Source organism: Sardina pilchardus, chromosome 23 (assembly GCF_963854185.1).
Source record: "Sardina pilchardus chromosome 23, fSarPil1.1, whole genome shotgun sequence".
NCBI classification, from domain to species: domain Eukaryota; kingdom Metazoa; phylum Chordata; class Actinopteri; order Clupeiformes; family Clupeidae; genus Sardina; species Sardina pilchardus.
This window is the reverse complement of record NC_085016.1, coordinates 4253614-4273016: the sequence shown is the minus strand read 5'-3', so window position 1 is coordinate 4273016 and position 19403 is coordinate 4253614. Positions and strand designations below refer to the sequence as shown.

Sequence of the window (19403 nt, the reverse complement as noted above, 5' to 3'; positions counted from 1 at the left end):
GTCACACAATAACAGAAAATAATCAGTTAGAGAAAGTAGTCAACAGGATAAGATGAGACTTATACAAAGAGGTTTTCATGGCATAATGGATAAAAGCAGCTTCTCCACTTTGCTTGAAGCATTTTAGGTACAATTAAAAGATTAGCATTATAAGATCTAAGTTTCCTTTGTGGTTGATAAGATATTAAAAGATCAAAGATATATGATAACATTTTTAGCAACCTTACTTTAGGGGGCCCCGCCAGGTACTTGGGGCCCTACGCGCTCTGCGTACTCTGCGTGGGGAGAGTGTTGCATTGTCTTCTTCATCGTGGAACACAATGCAACCCCAGCGCCCGCGTACAAAGCTGCAGATGTGACGGCGGACCGTGATGTGTCGAGAACAAACTGGCGTGTGGGGACTGGCATTTTAGGCCCGTCAGTGGGCACATGTCCCATCAGATCTCCAAACTGAGCACAGTTGTCACATCTTGGTACAGTTGTGAAAACCCCGTCCTTATACTGGACATGCAAAAATAAAATCTTGGGTGCCCCAGGATCACAACCTGGGTGGTCAACCCGGTCAATAAGCTGCTGTTTGTGTGTTATCGCCCTTTTTATGCCCCATTATAAGTCTATGGGCGAATATATTATGGGGTGAATATAGGGTAAAATAAATAAATATTTAATAGCCTATGAATATAGGGTAAACATTTTAACAAATAGATATCCCCACTAAAATTCCTCAGATGATTATTTACATTAAGGCAATACTTTTTTGTATTGCAAGTTTTTTTAAAATATCATGTACAAATATGTAAATGAGGCAACATAAATGTACGCAATAGCCTAATTATTGAAAGTTTGGCCTGTACCTTATGGGTAAATACAGTAAGAAACAGCCTAGGCTGAGCCTAACCTATATATTTTCTAGGATCTTACACCCTGTAGATATGATTTAATATGTGATAAGACAAGTCTCACCTTCTTCCACAACATTTGACAATGAATCTCTCTATAGTATTTGCATTGTATTGTAATGCATAGATTCTCAATGTACACCCATGTAGCTTTAGGTTAGTGTAACCCAAAATTGTCCCATGTTAACATTCATTTTAATATTCAGCATAGCCGGACCTTTCACCAAAAGTTTGTTTGGTTGATAGAGGTGCACTTTAAGCCCCCCAAGCCCAAGGCTATAAATGTATGCAAATTTGTGCATATTTCATTTGATAATGGTTCATCTACATAAATGTATAAAGTATTTCAGAAAACTTGCAATACAAAAAAATATTATCTTACAGTGAGTAATCATCGAAGGAATTTTTGTGGGAATAACTATTTGTTAATTTTTTTACCCTATTCATTCACCCCATAATATATTTGTCCATAGACTTATAATGGGGCATAAAAAGGGTGATAACACACAAACAGCAGCTTATTGACCGGGTTGGCCCCCAGGTTGTGATCCTGGGGCACCCAAGATTTTATTTTTGTATGACAACCTTTTACAGCAGCCCATGTCTGATTTCCGTAAAAAAAAGGGGGTTTTGCCCCCTGGGTAATATTAGTATTTTGACAAAATACTGCATGCTTTCACATCACATGCACCTGCAATTCATGAAGAAAATCCAAATCACACACACATATACAGAGGGCTCAGAGCGAAAGACATGAAGGACTTATGGCGCCCTCGTGAGGTTATGCTTTTAGTCCAAGAACAAGTGCGAAGACCTCAGTGCTACTAGAGGAATCTGAACTAGCTAGGCTATTTCAACTAATTCCTCTAAAATAATTACAGAAAGGTTCGGTAGGCTACTATTGGAGCCTTTCTGCATTTATGTTAGGTGGATTAATTAAAATAGCCTGCTATTTAAAATAAATGCTTGAAAGGCTTAAAATACATGCTTGCATGAGGGAAACATCCCAGAACAATAGCACCCATATGATTGCTGTTGTTTTGAGAAGTATTCCTCATGCAATCATGCAAAAGCAATGAGCTTTGAATTATATCTTACATTACTAAAGTAGTCCTCACGAGGGCGCCATAAGTCCTTCATGTCGTTCGCTCGCGTGATGACATGGGTTGACTTTTATTTTGAAAATGTTAACGGATGTTGTTAAAGAAGTGTTCAGTTTGAAAAGTAAACTGCGTAGAGGAGTGCATAACGTCAGAGAAAATTGAATTGGACACGGGTCTGATAACTAAATCACGATAAAGACAACTTATTTGTCATCAACCGTAGCCTATGCTATGGAGTTTTAATAAGGTAAGTTAGACATCACATTGGCAACTGCGCTGCAGCATCTGAGCTTCTCCTGTGATTTCAAAGGTTTCTCAACGTTACCTGAGTGTCTGTAACGTTAACGTTACTATTAGAATAAACCGTAAGAATAAACCGTGGTTTATGAAGTTAAATAACGCATAACATTTTGTGCCATAAATCAGATTAGATGCACACCAACTGTGCGTTACCTTGCTGACTGACTGACTGACTGAACTGCAGTTTCGTCGTTCATTGGATGGATCACTCTTCACATAATGAGTCGTTTGAATGTGGTTTATCCCCTCAGATTAGCATTATGCTATGTGACCTAGAACTAAAATTACCACGGAACTCAAAAGAAAACGAAAAATCACGTTTCAGCTTCTCTGCTATCCCGTTATGTCTGTATTGTATGTAGGCTACTTTTCAAATGTATAAATTGAAGAACTGACTCGGCTGAACCCAGTCGTTTATTCATCTCTTCTCTCTCTCAGTAACAGGAATGCGCAGGTTGGGTAGGAACCGCACTGACCCAGAGCCCTGGATCGAGCAGCTGGTTCTCAACTATGAGACAGCCATACCACCGGACAAGGCAGCGAAGGCCACCATCATTGGTGTACGTCTGTGGTTCTATCTGCTTATGATATGAGAGAGAGATGAGCTGTTTCATCTAAGAGAATATGCAATGATAATTGATAATTGTGTGTGTGTGTGTGTGTGTGTGTGTGTGTGTTTATAGGTCAAAGATCTGACCGATTCCCAAGATGAGACCGATGCGAGCTGTGTCCTTTATCTCTCCGATGGAGTGGTCCACATCCCTGCAGTTCTCACAACACAGGCCTGGAGTAGGCTGCAGGAGTGAGTGTTTTTATTTCTCTCACATGCACACACACACACACACACACATACACACACACATACACACACACACACACACACACACACACACACACACACATTTTCATGATGCCACAAGCTACAGTATTATAAACGTATACAGATTCATGGTTGGTTTTACGGTGGAATCACTTCATGGCCATAGCCAGCACTACAAACACAAGTGCTGTAAGATTGAAATTGAGATTCTAACAAAACATCATCACACCACAGAAATCCCAAATGCTAAACTGTGTGTGTGTGTGTGTGTGTGTGTGTGTGTGTGTGTGTGTGTGTGTGTGTGTGTGTGTGTGTGTGTGTGTGTGTTCCCTGTCAGTATGGAGGAGAGAGAGAGCTACTCCGGTCTGGAGAATGCCATTGTCTGTGTGAAGAACCTGCAGCTGAACTTCCACATGGAGCCTGAGCGGGTAGGTGAGAGGTCAAAGGTCACACATTGGAGTACACATATTAGTGACTGTGACTGTGAAATCTGCACACCATTCTGGCATTTCGTCCATCTTGATACAGTTCACTCAGTAAAACGGTCTGTCTGGCTGCTTGGACCTTCTAGGAAATTACCTGCTTTATGCAACAGTTGTCTGTCTGTCTGTCTGTCTGTCTGTCTGTCTGTCTGTCTGTCTGTCTGTCTGTCTGTCTGTCTGTCTGTCTGTCTGTCTGTCTGTCTGTGTCTGTCTGTCACTCTTTGTCTGTCTGTCAAAGTGTGTGTGTATGTGTGTGTGTGTGCGCGCGTGTGGGCATAAGTGCGTGTGTGTGTGTAAGATTTGTTGTTCATTGTTGCCTAATCCCAGTTGTCTGCTGTGTGTTTAGGAAAACTGCCAGTTTTATGTGACAGTCAATCAGATCAGCACCATTGGCCAGGGGAGCTCCCACAATGCTGTTCCCAACTGGTAAGAAAGGCTACACACACACACACACACACACACACACACACACACACACACACATGCTGTGTGTGTGATGTGAGATGGGATGACCATCATCATCTCTTGTTAAAGGTAGGGTATGGGATTCTCTTTTTTGGACATTTTTGCAAAATCGCTTGAAATTATATTCCTAACCCACTCACAGCCACTGATTTGGAAGCGCTGAAATGGAAATTAAACACGTCAATCATCTGTGGAACGGGCAGGGCTCAAAAAACTCCGGCCCATTGTATCCAAAGCCAAGTAGCAGCATTGGACAGTACGTCCATCAATCAAACGGTCGTGCTCCACCCTGCCTATCGTCTTGTTTAGTGAGAGTCGCTGGTGAATCCTAATGTGCTTATGCCGTGCTGCCTTGGTGTACACCGTGCCATTGTAAATGTAGGGCTGCACCAGATATATCACATTTACTATATCAACCGACGCAATTTCCCAATAGTAAAAGCAGTACATTTCCTGTGTATTAGCCGCATTCTGTAAGCTGCAGGGCTGTGTTTTATGACCTGTATCATGATATTTTCCCCAAATGGTGCAACTCTATGTAAATCTGCTCCTGATTTTTCTATCATTGCCTGACTGGGTCTTCATTCACCTGTGGTGTCAAAATGACCATCATTACCTTACATAGTACTTGGCTTGTATAGAAAACAACCTGCGATAAATGTGCCTTTCTCAAACGTCAACTTAGTCATTCATAGCTGCTCCATCTTCTTCTTTTCTTTCAGCGCAACATTGCCGTCCATTAAAGAGCAGATCCGCAAAACCTGGAGGTGAAAAATGCTTAGCTGTCAGGATGGAATACTGCAGCAGTGCCCTCCTCTCTTCTCCTCTACTCTTCTCACCTTTCTTTCTTCTTCTCTTCCTTCCTCTCCTCTCCTCTCCTCTCCTCTCCTCTCCTCTCCTCTCATCTCATCTCATCTCATCTCATCTCATCTCATCTCATCTCATCTCATCTCATCTCATCTCATCTCATCTCATCTCATCTCATCTCATCTCATCTCATCTCATCTCATCTCATCTCTTCTCTTCTCATCTCATCTCATCTCATCTCATCTCATCTCATCTCATCTCATCTCATCTCATCTCATCTCATCTCATCTCATCTCATCTCATCTCATCTCATCTCATCTCATCTCATCTCATCTCATCTCATCTCATCTCATCTCATCTCATCTCATCTCATCTCATCTCATCTCTTCTCCTCTCCCCTCCCCTCCTCTCTTATCATCTCTCCTTTCCTCTCCCCTCTGCTTTTCTCCTCTCCTCTACTCTCCTTTCCCCTCCCCTCCTTCTAAAATGTTTTAACTGGCAGAGGGAAAACTCCATATATCGCATGTTGATGTGTGCTGACGCAGTGTGTGTGTGTGTGTGTGTGTGTGTGCGCACTTACATTTCAGGTCCAGAGCAGATGAGGGTTCATCTCAGTCTCAAAGCAGTAAGTAGAGTCAGAGCACATTTACGAACGTGACTGCATTTTTGTGTGTGTGTGTGTGTGTGTGTGTGTGTGTGTGTGTGTGTGTGTGTGCGCACTAAGTGTTTCTTTCCTCTGTCTACAGTACTCCGTCTGACAGATTTATTGGACGCTTGGGTGACCGATGGTGGAACTCAGGTCACTCCCCTAGAGGTGATTGACAGGCCAACCCCACTTTCTGGACCCGCCCCCTCCCTCCATAACACGGACTTTTCAACTCAGCATAGCTCCACCCACTCCAGGGTGACCCCGCCCCCTGAGGCCTGTTCCTCATCCCATAACATGCACCTGCCTACTCAAGCCGCACCCTCCCACTGTACTGTGGACTCACCTGCAGGGCCAAGCTCCTCCCACCTCCACCATGTAGCCCCTCCCACCCGTGGCCAAGGGCCCCAGTCATTGGCTGATGGGAGCAATGCAGCGCTGCTCAGGAAGATCATGAGAAGATTGGCTGATTCCGCACTGCCGTTGTCTAAAGGGGATGTGGCCGCTCCTACCCAGTGGCACCGGGATCGGCTGGCTTATAAAGTATGCTCTTTTCCTGGCATAACTAGGTTTATTTTATTTTATTTTTTTCGCAATTCTGTGTTTATTCATGGATTTCATTAGGTCCCTTTCCACAGGTGTATACAATCAAGCTACTTGATTATCAATGCAGACTGCATGGTGCTTGATTAATACACCTGTGGAAAGGGACCTGATGAAACCCATGAATATGGCTGGATTTTCTGGTGTTTTAAATGGCTGGATATTCAGTGTTTTAAATTGGTTACTTAAACTTGGTATATCTGTATGTGTTACTCATTTTAATGTGTGTGTGTATGTGTGTGTGTGTGTGCGTGCTTGTGTTTGTTAGGAAGAGGAGTGTTTCTCTGTTCCTGTGTGTCATTTCTTGAGAGAAAGGATTGCTACGGCAACAGCAGCATCCACAAGCCACTCACCACCCAGTGGCTTGGCTCCTCCCCTGTCTGACGAGCAGCCAGATCAGCCAATCACCACCCAGAATGAGGACCCAGACCTGTTGCCCTCATCTGGTGAGAGGATGGATGATTCGCCACGTTCCAGTCGTGGTTAGTTTTTTTCTTTCCTTTTTACACGCACAAACACACACACAGCGTCACACACACACACACACACACACACACACACACACAGACACACACACATTTTGAGAGTGAGCAATAGTCATTACAGAAACTACTCAGAACAGGCTCAGGTGCCATGCAGACTTTGTAAGATAAATTGGATACTGAAACAATAAGAGTTTGAACCATCATATTGGAGCTTTAAGAACGTCATGAGACCCTAGACAGCGTAATGACCTCCGCCGTGGAGGTAATGTTTTCATCAGGGTTTGTTTGTTTGTCTGTCTGTTTCGTTTTTTTTTTAGTTTGTCTGTTCATAAGCCCTAGCCAGCCTTCAAAGCAGGAAAACATCATTATCTCTTTCTTCAGCAGACATGACACGAATGCAAATCAGATTATTTAATTTGTCACATACAACACACAATATGTAGTGAAATGGTTGGTGTTCCTACCTAAATAACAGTGGATATAAAATATCTGGTTTTGTGTGCAAACAAAAGTACAACAAAACATAACTTTTTTCCATAACTGTGTCAATGGTGTGTTTAGCGTTCAGTATGTGTGTGTGTGTGTTTTTGTGCGTGTTTGTAGAAATGGAGTCTGTCCATGAAGGCGGCGGATGGGATGTGTTTGCTCCAGTCGTTGATGTCCTCCGCTCTCTGTCCCCTTCTGAATGTATGGATCCTTTACATTGCATTACATTACATTACATTTAGCAGACACTTTTTTTAGCAGACACTATTTCTGTATAAAGTGACTTACATGTCAACTATATTACAAGGGATTGCGTTGTCCCAGATCAACTCGGGGTGAAGAGCCTTGCTCAAGGGCACAGCGGTGGAAGCTGGGAATTGAACCCACAACTTTCAGGCCACTGCATACTAGCCCAGCTCCTCCTGACCATGTAGAGTCCACGCCAACTTTTTGGGAAAATGCTTTATTTGTCTACCCCAGAGTTAAATGAGAGGATACATACGTACTGTACTCTTTTCTGTGTGTGAAATAACCCAGTCTGACACTGTTAGATTAGCTTAGCATAATACACTGGAAGTGGGTAGACCAGTTAGCCTGTAGCTGACCTACAGTATAGCTGTAGGTTTAAGTGGTTGTAGACAGCAAGTATGCTAATTTACTGAAAAGTTGGTGTGTTCCAATAAAGGGGTAGTACAGAATTTTGGACACAGGACCTCATTTCCAAGTTAGCCAGCGTGATATTTATCAGTGAAGACAGTTTTCAGCGCATTTCATCCAGTCCTTCTAGTTGCAGAGTTTGCTGATGCTAGGCTAGCGCAAGTCAATGGTATCTGCTAGCCTGTCACTAAAAACAATCTGAAAACGGTAAATATCACATCAGCTAACTTGGATATGAGGTCTTATGTTCAAACTTTCGAACTACTCTCGCGTTTAATTCTTCATACATTTCACATGTATGCTGTCCAGTCTTGTTGACAATTTTTGTGTTTCTTTTGTGTTTAATTTTCCAGTGTCTGCTACTCCAGAGGACCTGCAGGTTCTTCAGAGCCAATCAGCTTCAGTTCTGCCAGAGAACCTCCCACTCTTGCAGAGCCAATTAGATTCAGCCACTGCACAGAAACTACCAGTCATAGAGCCCCAATCAGATTCTGCTACCCCAGAAAATTTGCCAATCACCAAGGTCCCCTCAGATTCCGACACCACAGAGGACGGCCTACTCACGAAGATCCAATCAGATTCAGCGACCCCAGAGAACCTCCCTCTTATTCACAGCCAATCAGCTTCAGCCACTCCCAGGAAACTGCCACTCCTGCAGGAACTGACCTCATTACAGACTCCAGAGAACCTCAGACATCTGGACAGCCAATTAGCTTCAACTTCATTAGAGCAATTCCCTCTCCACCAATCACTTTTGGCCCGTCTGAACTCTGCTCCAATAGGAAGCAGCACACAGAATGTGTCATCCAATGGCAGCGGGGCTCAAAAGACTGGATCCACCCTTCCGCCCTATCAGCCACAATTGCCCCTGGCGATAAGCCCCTCCCAGCGTTCCACCCCTCGTCTGTCTCCAGAGGAGGAGGACAGCAAAGCCCCCAGGAGCCCCCCGTCATGGATAGTGCAAACACAGCAGACAGGAAGTAACCACGCCGAGGCAGGAAGTCCACCTAAACGGCGCATGTTCTCCTTGCCGTCCGAGCAGAGCTGGGTATGAGTGTTCCTCTATCCTTTAAAATGTTTTTTTTTTTTTTTTTTAGTATATTTTTGGCCCTTTTTTGCCTTCGCAAGTTTCAACAAGTCCCTTTCCACGGGTGTATAAAACCAAGCGCCTAGATTTATGAATGCAGACTGCATGGTGCTTGATTAATACATCTGTGGAAAGGAACCTGATGAAGCCCATGAATATGACAGTGAAGAGATGCACAGGAAGCAGGTGGGGGAGAGATGGTGTGGATCAGGAAATGACCCGGGCCAGACTCAAACCCGGGACTCCCATTGGTTACAGGTGCTGTAGTTGCTCCACAGCGCCCCCTGTTCTTCCATCCTGGTGCCCCTCTGCTGGACTTGGGTTCCCTCGGAATTCTCTGAATTTGCTAGCCTGGGTGTTCCCAGCCTGCCTTGCGCAGTGATTTCATTCACGTCTGGAAACTACCACCCTCATTTTTGCCTGAGATTGGGAACCAATCACAGAACAGGGGGGAAAGCAAGACGATGAGCTACTGTATGCACAGACACATTTGATAGACATCCGTGGCGCCCATTGAACGGATCTGGGCATTTTTTTCAAATACGAGAAAATGAATGTCTGGTTGCCAGACCACGTCTCATTTGAGTAGTGGTAGGCGCTAGCCAGGCTATGGATTTGCTGAATTTAGAATTGCTTTAAAACGCTTAAAATGTTTACCATGTTGTAAGTCGCTTTGGCTAGAAAGCGTCAGCCAAATGTTATGTATGTAATGTAATGTAATAGTGTAGTGTAATGTAGTGTAGTGTTGTAGTAGTGTAGTGTTCTCTGCTGTTCTGCTATTATCACACTGTTCTCACTCTGTTCCCACACTTATGCATGTTCTAACACTGTTCTCATGTTCTCTGTTCTCTCCCAGGTTCACAAAGACGGTTCTGCGTTCAGCTACAAATACCAGGCGTCCGTGCAGGACCGGTGTGCCCTGGGCCGCTTCACGTAAGTGCAGAGTATACTGTATCTCTCACGTTTCCCTCGTACAGTACGCCTCCTACACCTCCAACAATTAAAGAGTCACTTCACCCCATAACTCCACCCACTTCACATTTCTGAAAACGGCTTTCAAAATGGGCGAGACGTTCTGAAATTTGGAGAGAGAGTGCAGCACTGCTGCAACCAATCAACCATGGTGATTTCGTGTCAATCTGGGAATGAGTGCTGCAGACACGGCTTATCACAGGTAGGCTAATCAGGGCAGCAGGTGTTGGGGCGTTTCAGTCCTAATTTGTAACGACCCGGTGACGTAGTGTCGGACTAGAAGTGCAGGACAACGTCAGCATTCCAATAGTATTTTGGACCAACATGCCATAGCATGTTTTCAAACGGTAGTATGCGCGAGAGAGCAATGTTTCCAATACAAAATCAGACGAAATGTTACTTTTGTCGAGAAACACGATTTTTGTCAATATTAACCCTGATAATAGTACAGTTCACCACTTATGAGTATTTTCAATCAATCAACAGCTCAAAAAACCTATTTTAGGGTGCAGTGACCCTTTAACAATGAATGGTATATCATTTGGGATCACTTTGCACTGAGGATGGTCTGAATAGGACCGAAAACGTTTTGCACGCACTTTTTGGGTAGCAAGCTTCTCATACAATAAAAACGTATTGCATCGGCTGTAGTGGTGTGCGAGTTCCGCTCCTTTTGACTGCTGGATGTACTACTTTTGGAACTGACGCACCCTTCAGGACTGGGGTTACTGGCGCGACACCCTTCCTGTTTTACACGGATCACTTTAAGAGCAATTTAAAAAATATAATAAAATAAAATAAAAACAAAATAAAATTGAAAAGCTGACACCCAATCAGAATCCATGAAATTTTAGACATCACATTTATTAACAAGAGGACAGACTCCTCATTGTTGGCCAATGTGAAACGCCGTTATCGTTATACGATGTAGTTATCATTCCTGGTGTAAACAGGAACCCTTAACTGAAGCGTGTGTGTTGGTGCTTGCAGCGTTCATCCGGAGATGATCCAGTGGTCCGTGAGATACCTTCTGGCGCCGCCTCACACGTCAGCAGCAGAGTGTGACCTGAAGGGGGCGCCAAAGCCCTGAAGGGAACTCGGCAGCTTTATCCCATTGGCCCATACAGCGTCGTGTTAATGTGTTTTGTAAATATATGTAATAAAAATTGTTTGATAATAAAATCATTGGTTTGTGATTTGTGTTCTTGACGGAAGTGCGGAAAGTGATAATTGTTGGTCATAGATCTAGCATTACTTAATTAATGGATTTAGCATCTTTTTGTAACAGGTCTTTAGCATGTAGTCAGTATGAATTGTGGACTTTCAAGTCAAGTTTCAGTTTAACCAAATTGTACCCGTTCACATACACTCACAAAAACTATGAGACACAACGATACCTTAGCTTGGTTTGAAGAAGCTTTCAGGCAAATATTTCATCTTATTACCCATATTATGGCTATCATACAAACACTTTGTCTCTTGTGTCGCTGTTAATGTTTGTAATATTCAGAGATGAATGTTCAAACCATTGAACAGGCTACTGACTCATTACAGTGGGTACTTACAGAACTGCAATATGCTAAACAAATGTATGCATTACCATTTACAGTATGCTGAAATGTATTTGTCAGATAATGATTATGAATTAATAAATGCATTAAATTAATTAATGTAGCCATCTATAACAACATCACCATTTATTGAGACTGAACATTTGATGTTTTAGGCAAAATTGGAACGGACTTTTATTTTGATTTAATTTTTTCCATGCCTTTAACCGGAAGTCAGTCCACACAACATCGCTTTCTTGACCTGCGTCGTTTCTGATGCGTGCCGAGTAGTTGACGGCCATGGATGTACTGTCAATTCTCTCTCAAAAGACGACTTAAACAAAACGTGTCATTATAAAGTCCTGTTAGATTAAACCGACAACATGGGCAAACGAGATAAAGGGGATAGAGGTGAGTTAAGACACCAAGAAGTCAGTGAATGTTTCCATTTGCTAATGTTAGCATGGTGGTGGAGACCGACAGACAGAATGATGTTTCAGAGTCTTCTGCTCAGGCAAACTCTTTTATTAAATAATACACAGCGAGGAGATTTATGTCTCCTTAATCATATTTAGTAGAGCTAGCTGGATGACGGTGGCAATGTCAACTGGAGATTTGGCTTTTACACTTGTATCCATTACATCCATCCACTGTCTGACATCAACAAAGGCAGTTGACTGTTTAGTTATCTGTCAGCTACTAACTTTATACGTTACGCTGGTACATTCAACATCTCTATTACTTAGTAGCCTACATTCACCTTTACCTGTACCCGAGAATGTAGCGTTTGATAGATGCAGCCAAGATTGTCTAGTTACGCTTTTTAAACCGTCTCTGGCTGCAGCTACTGAAACTTACTGAAATGCAGACAACTTCTGAGGACCTCAAAGTCAACGACATTACGGCATCGCGGCATTGCATTAAGTAACGATACAGTACCTGGTTTTCCAAGTGGTTTCTTTGCTGTAACGAATTCAGCTCACATCTATCTAGGTGCCATTTGTAGAGATTATGCTTAAGAAGTTAAATTGTATGCACACATCTATCTATCTATCTATCTATCTATCAATCAATCTATCATTTCAGAGCGCAAATCCAAGAAACGGTACCATGAAGAGGAGGACGATGAGGAAGAGGCAACGACGGCAGGTGACACGCAGGAAGCCATCCCTGCCGCGGCCGGAAAACAGGTGGACGAGGCCGCTGTCCAGCAGGATGAGTATGGCGCCAAGGACTACCGACTACAGATGCACCTGAAGAACGACTACGGGTCGCGTCCGCTCTGGGTGGTAAGGCTGTCAGCGCCGCAGCAGAATCGTTATGGATGGGGGAGCGCTGAGAGTTTACGGGTGCCTTTTATTCAGCGTTTATACCTCCTCCCTCGCTCCTGGGGCCTCGATCCTCACTGATCTACATCAAGAATGATGGCGCGGCAACAATAGGATAGTCTATCCCTTCTATCTTTCTTTATGTAGATCAATGAGGATCGAGGCCCGAGGAGTGAGGGAGGACGAACAGTATACACGCTGAATGAGAGGCTCTGTTTTCGAAATGAGTCTGTCCTTAGAGTAGAGACCACCCCTTTAAGAAAAACAAATGAAGTAGACCTAATGCTCGCAACCTTTTATTTTTTTACTCTTGTTAATCTTGCGTAAAATGATTAGTAGAAAAATGCTGGCTCAACTTGATCCTCTTGTGTATAAACTATTAACCAGGACCCACTGTGTTTGATTGAAGCATGAACTGTGTGTTGAGGTCAGCCTACTGTAGAGGCATGTTGCCTGGTGTGACCTCAGAGAAACAGTTACCCCTCCTGTTCCACAAATAGTATGCTCCATAGACCTCAGGTAACCCCTCTCTGTTTCTTTAATACTATCTCTCTCTTTCTCTTTCTCTTTCTCTTTCTCTTTCTCTTTCTCTTTCTCTCTCTCTCTCTATCTCTCTTTCACGCTTTCTCTCTCTCTCTCTCTCTCTCTCGACTGTCACATTCTCTACCAAGGCCCCGGATGGACACATCTTCCTTGAGGCGTTCTCCCCCGTCTACAAGTATGCCCAGGACTTCCTGGTGGCCATAGCTGAGCCCGTGTGCAGGCCGATCCACTTGCACGAGTACAAGCTGACCGCATACTCGCTCTACGCTGCCGTCAGTGTGGGCCTGCAGACCTCCGACATCATCGAGTACCTGGAGAAACTCAGCAAGACGTCCGTGCCTGATGGCATCGTGCAGTTTATCAAGGTAGGGTGCGGGCATGAGCCTATTTCACAAGATGTCGCCACTGTGTAAACTAACTTCCTCTGGAACAGCTCAGTCTACAGGAAAGACAGAAACAGGAAGATGTTTTACCTTGCCAATTATGGCATCATTAGCATCAACTAGGCCAGACACCTGGACACTGTGAAATTGGCTCATTTGCCTGATGAAGACCCAGTAGGGTCGAAACGTTGCATCTTTCATTAAACAGGAGCAATTTATCAGTGTTATGCGGACATTACATTCCTTCCTAGGGTACGGGCATGTATCATAAACACTACCAATAAAATCCGGTTATGCATAAAGCTAGTTTTAGTTTGAGAATACGATCACTTGTAAACATGCCTACAAACATGAATTCATATCTGACAAATACCATAACCATAACCTACCTCTTGAATTTCCCCTTGGGAAGCAATAAAGAATCTGTCTATCTATCTATATCTACTGTATCTATCTATCTATCTGTCTATCTGTCTATCTATCTATCTAGCTACAAGAGTTCCAAACAAGCATATAGCATGCATATACATGCAAGTGTTCACATTCCATCAACATCCTTCAGTCAAATATACAGTGAAATTGTCATACAATTGCTCCACTGTGCCTCAATAAATGTGCATGTTATAATAGCATACCTATAGTTAGTAGTATAGAAATGGTATTGCACTTTGTCATTGCGCAATGCATCGTTTGATTGCGTGCTGATGTTGGTTTCTTACAGCTTTGTACAGTGAGCTACGGCAAAGTCAAATTGGTCCTGAAGCACAACAGGTTTGTAAATTCCGACGTTACCACTACACCATCGTGCAAATGAATTGCAAGTTTGCCGCCATCTTAGAATAAAAGAACTGATCTCTCTTTCCCTTTTGCTTTAAATCCCTCCTAATAAGTTACCTTAACACTGTAAGGACCTTTTCGCAGATCCTAGAACCCCAATGTTGGCCTTCAGACAGCAGGGAACTAGGGATTATTGAACTCCTCTGGCCACAGTTCCTATAACCGTGAGCACATTCAGGGTAAGGGGTGGCCTTTCCAGTTGATAGTTAGTAGCCCATATTTTGTCTCTTGTCTTACAAGTGTTTTTTTTTTTATTATTCTAAAACGGATAGTTCCGGTCCTTGATTATGATTGGCTGAATCATGTTCGATGCCGCTGTAAAATCCAACATAAACGTCACACACCTTGACCGCATTTCGTTCTATGGTAATGCCCTACCACAACTTGCACAGAAGTTAGAGTAGCTGTGTCTCGATGTTGCATGCATTCATACAGTATGGAGGAAATATATATGGCGGAAGAATGATTATGAATACATCGTTACATTTTCCGTTGCTGTGCCTTTGTTTCATGAAATCTTGCTATATCGACGAAATAACTGTTTTAGAAAAGCAATAAGCCACTCGAGTCCATATTTGCACTGCTTTTAGAACAACTAAGGGGGGCTTTAGGGCCTCGGGACTTATTGCTTAATTTACTTGTGCACATCATCTCAAGGTGTTGTTTTCGTCTTCTTTCCTGAACAGTTTCCTTTGCATTGGAAAAAATGGATTTGGTCTCCTTCCCATTTTATTTCAGTTAGTAGTTAGTTATTTCTAGTGAGCATGTTATAATGAAGTTATCTCATTGGCAAGTGTGGGTTATAATTTGTTATAGACTTGTTTTAACGATGTGATTAGTTCATATCTCTCAGCCACGTCTAAAGTGTAATAGTTGATTTGTTTTTAAGTTTTCATTTTGGGGTCTTCTGTGTGAATGTAGATAGGGCCATGGAGAGTGGATGGGGAGACAGGAGATAGAGATTGGGAAATGAGCGCAACTTCCGCAAGGCTGATTTGAGGGCCTGAGAACACCTGTTACCATTACAAGGGTGACGTCCATTTGCTTGTAGCACACACACCTCCCCCTACGCGTTATCATTTTTACTTCCTGTTTACTTCTGTGTTGCTTTAAACCTTAAAGATTGCATTGCAGCGTTTGACACATCGTCATTGTGATAGCGTAAATCATAATGATTGCATTGCCGTGGATACGGATGAGTGTGTCGATTGAAACCATAATGATTGCGTTGTGTTAGCCACGGGTGAGTGTGTCGATTGAAACCATAATGATTGCGTTGTGTTAGCCACGGGTGAGTGTGTTGCGCATTGGTCTTGGCACGAGGTGTAAAACCCTGCTGTTTGTGTTGAATCTGAGCCAGTGGGTGTTTCACAAGCAGGATCACTGCTCAGCCAACTGTTAAGTGCTTTCTAAGGAATTGTGAGGAATTGTGTGTTTGCGTCGTTTCTTCTGTTGAATTTAGGCCATAAGAACTCTCACCTTACACAAGCATGACCAGAGAAATATACATACTCAAGTGAATTTATGCAACGCCCTGACGCTGTAGTCATCATTGTTTCTCTGGGCCCATCTACACACACACACACACACACACACACACACACACACACACACACACACACACACACATACACACACCATTGAGTCTTCGTTCAGATGAAATAAAGAAGCGCGCTCAACACCTTAGTGCTTCGAACTGGGTGCTTAAACTTACTCGATACTAAATCATAAACATTAAAAATAAATAAAGCAAGCACACGGCAGTTTCCTTTTACTTTTTTTTTTTTTTTTTTCAGTCTTTGTTCAGATAAAATTCACATAAGTGCTTAATATGACCTATGCTAGAATTTCTGTCCAAGAATGGCATATTTTGATCCGTGTTTTTTCGTAACTATGTTGGTTATGGCAGTGTTACATCAGGGAATTTAATCAGTCCTAATCAAATGTGACCTCACTGGATTCAGGGCATGTACTGTAGGCCAAGCAACCTCAACCAAATGTGTGTGAATTTGAACAAAGTCCCTTAGAATTGTAGTGAAAATCTGGTGTTACGCGAGGCAAAGCCTGACGTTTATCTGCTGATAACTAAATCCTCACTTCCTAATTACTGATAAAAGCCTTGTGTAAGTATGTTATCAGTGTTAAATAAGGTGTATGTGTGTTTGTGTGTGAGTCCATGCATATGTTTATGTGCATGTATTTATGTATGTGCGTGTATACTGTATGTGCCTATGTATGTATATGTTTGTGCACATATATTGATGAGGGATTTTGTGTGTTTGTCTTTGAACATATATATTCATACGTGTATGTATGTATGTATGTGTTTGTGCACATATATATTTCTGTGTGTGTGTGTGTGTGTGCGCGCGCAGATACTTTGTGGAGAGTGCCTTCCCTGAGGTGATCCAGAGGCTGCTGCAGGATGCAGTGGTCAAAGACTGCCGTCTGCGTACCGCAGAGGGAGACGAGACTGAACTCATCACAGAGGTCATCTCTAGCAAATCTGCGGTAGGACACTTACACACACACACACACACACACACACACACACACACACACACACACACACGGTCACTCTGAGTCTCATTCCCTCCACGTCTTTGACACACTCACACAGACACACACACACAGACACACACACACACACACACACACACACACACACACACACACACACACACGGTCACTCTGAGTCTCATTCCCTCCTCGTCTTAGACACACAGACACTCGCACACACGCACACACGCACGCACACACACACACACACACACACACACACACACACACGGTCACTCTGAGTCTCATTCCCTCCTCGTCTTAGACACACAGACACTCGCACACACGCACGCACACACAGACACTCGCACACACGCACGCACACACACACACACACACACACACACACACACACACACACACACTTGCAGCCCAGCGTGACCCATGTCTTCTCCTCTGTGTATCCTGTGGTGCAGATCTCCAAGTCGGTGGCGGATAACGGCGCGTCGTCCACCTCTCAGGCCGGAGATGGCCCCGCCTCCACGGCTCAGGTGCCCGAGGACATCTTCAGCTACTACGAGCAGATGGACAAGGACGAGGAGGAGGAGGAGGAGACGCAGACCGTGTCCTTCGAGATCCGCCAGGTGTGTGTGTGTGTGTGTGTGTGTGTGTGTGTGTGTGTGTGTGTGTGTGTGTGTGTGTGTGTGTATATGTCTGTCTGTCTGTGTGTGTGTGTGTGTGTGTGTCTGTCTGTCTTTGTGAGGAGGAAGTTCACATGTCTTATAGGAATTTCCTGTGTTTTAGCCACATTGTGTATAAGATGCAGGACAGCGTTTTGTGCAAGTTAAAAGAAACAAAACCATATTAATACCATATTAATTGCCCCCGTGAATTAGCCTCTTAGCTGAAGAAATGTTGCAAAATCAATGTGTCAGCTGCGGCTAATAGTTGAGAAATTAGGGTATATCTTTATCTTATACAGTGTGACCTAAAACTCCATATGTTTTATTGTAGGGCGATGCAATTAATCTAATTTTATATATTAAATAAACTTGTCTATGAATAGACTTGTAACGATTATGAGAACACACCATCATTGACAGACTGCTGCGTAATTTTGCTGCCACCACAATTAATTTAACGGTGAATTAAAGTAGACGTTGTTAGTAAAATGGCGGAGTAATGTTGGCTCTCCTCCTGCTCCTCTCCTCCAGGAGATGATTGAGGAGCTTCAGAAGCGCTGCATCCAGCTGGAGTACCCCCTCCTGGCAGAGTACGACTTCCGCAACGACACGGTCAACCCCGACATCAACATGGACCTGAAGCCCACGGCCGTGCTGCGGCCCTACCAGGAGAAGAGCCTCCGCAAGATGTTCGGCAACGGCCGCGCCCGCTCTGGCGTCATCGTCCTGCCCTGCGGTGAGGCTCCTACTGCGGCCGGCGCTGGTTGTGGTGGGGGAGTGGATAGAGAGAGAGATAGAGAGAGAGATAGAGAGAGAGATAGAGAGAGAGATAGAGAGATAGGTAGAGAGATAGATAGATAGATAGAGAGATAGATAGATAGATGGATAAATAGATAGATAGATAGATAGATAGAATTGTACAACCATCTTTATTTTACAAAAGCATATATCATGCTACATCTTTAAAATCACAACCAATCTAGGATGAATAAATAAAGAATAAAATAAAAATGAATAGAGATAGAGAGATAGAGAGATAGAGAGATAGAGAGATAGAGAGATAGATAGATAGATAGATAGATAGATACTTTATTGATTCCCAAGGGGAAATTCAGGTTAACCTTTACGGCGGGAATCGCATTAGCCAGCAGCAAGTGGCAGGTTTCTTATTGTTCTTTATGGCTCAGCAGCTGTGGCCATGCTGGCATAACGCTAGCGTTGAACAAGCTGAGCGTTGAACCTTCAAGCACAAAGCTCGACTCATCAATGTCAGTTTAAGGAAAAAAAGGTATTTTGACCAATCAGATTTGCCTATTCGTTATGGTCTGAGCGTTGCATCACCCTTGCCACGGCTGCTTATCGATGAAGCATCTTTACTTTCTGAAGCTAGACCTTCACATCTCTAAATAGTATTCGGTAGTCTGTAGTGGAATACTGACCTTTCTGAAGCTGGACCTTCACATCTCTAAATAGTATTCGGTAGTCTGTAGTGGAATACTGACCTTTCTGAAGCTGGACCTTCACATCTCTGAATAGTATTCGGTAGTCTGTAGTGGAATATTGACCTTTCTGAAGCTGGACCTTCACATCTCTGAATAGTATTCGGTAATCTGTAGTGGAATACTGACCTTCTCAACACTCACTGATAGTTTTGAGTGTTAGTTGTGCCAACTCAAACTAAAGTCCTCCTTACAATACCTCGTTCTTAGATTAGTTGGTAGTTTGATTGTAGCATTGTTGCAAGTTGGACTCATGCCCCAAATTTGGA

At 43.4% G+C, this 19403-nt stretch overlaps 2 protein-coding genes across 2 annotated transcripts in view; both read left to right on the top strand.

Annotated features, from left to right (window-relative positions):
- The first annotated feature begins 2115 nt into the window (after window positions 1–2115).
- Window positions 2116–10983, top strand: acd (ACD shelterin complex subunit and telomerase recruitment factor). The gene is made up of 13 exons (XM_062528259.1): window positions 2116–2249; window positions 2741–2862; window positions 2986–3104; window positions 3460–3550; window positions 3951–4030; window positions 4792–4836; window positions 5464–5501; window positions 5623–6065; window positions 6394–6607; window positions 7214–7297; window positions 8107–8801; window positions 9697–9773; window positions 10803–10983. The coding sequence occupies exons 2-13, from the start codon at window positions 2749–2751 to the stop codon at window positions 10900–10902; spliced, it is 2100 nt and encodes a 699-aa protein (XP_062384243.1). The 5' UTR covers window positions 2116–2249; window positions 2741–2748; the 3' UTR covers window positions 10903–10983.
- Window positions 10984–11620: 637 nt separating this feature from the next.
- The window catches only part of ercc3 (excision repair cross-complementation group 3), a 29527-nt gene continuing 21744 nt past the window's right edge, over window positions 11621–19403 (top strand). Inside the window, exons 1-7 of the mRNA XM_062527362.1 lie at window positions 11621–11773; window positions 12449–12651; window positions 13362–13598; window positions 14338–14387; window positions 16829–16964; window positions 17429–17596; window positions 18167–18371. Coding sequence (XP_062383346.1) covers window positions 11746–11773; window positions 12449–12651; window positions 13362–13598; window positions 14338–14387; window positions 16829–16964; window positions 17429–17596; window positions 18167–18371 — 1027 coding nt within the window. The 5' untranslated portion in view covers window positions 11621–11745. The remainder of the gene's footprint in view (window positions 11774–12448; window positions 12652–13361; window positions 13599–14337; window positions 14388–16828; window positions 16965–17428; window positions 17597–18166; window positions 18372–19403) is intronic.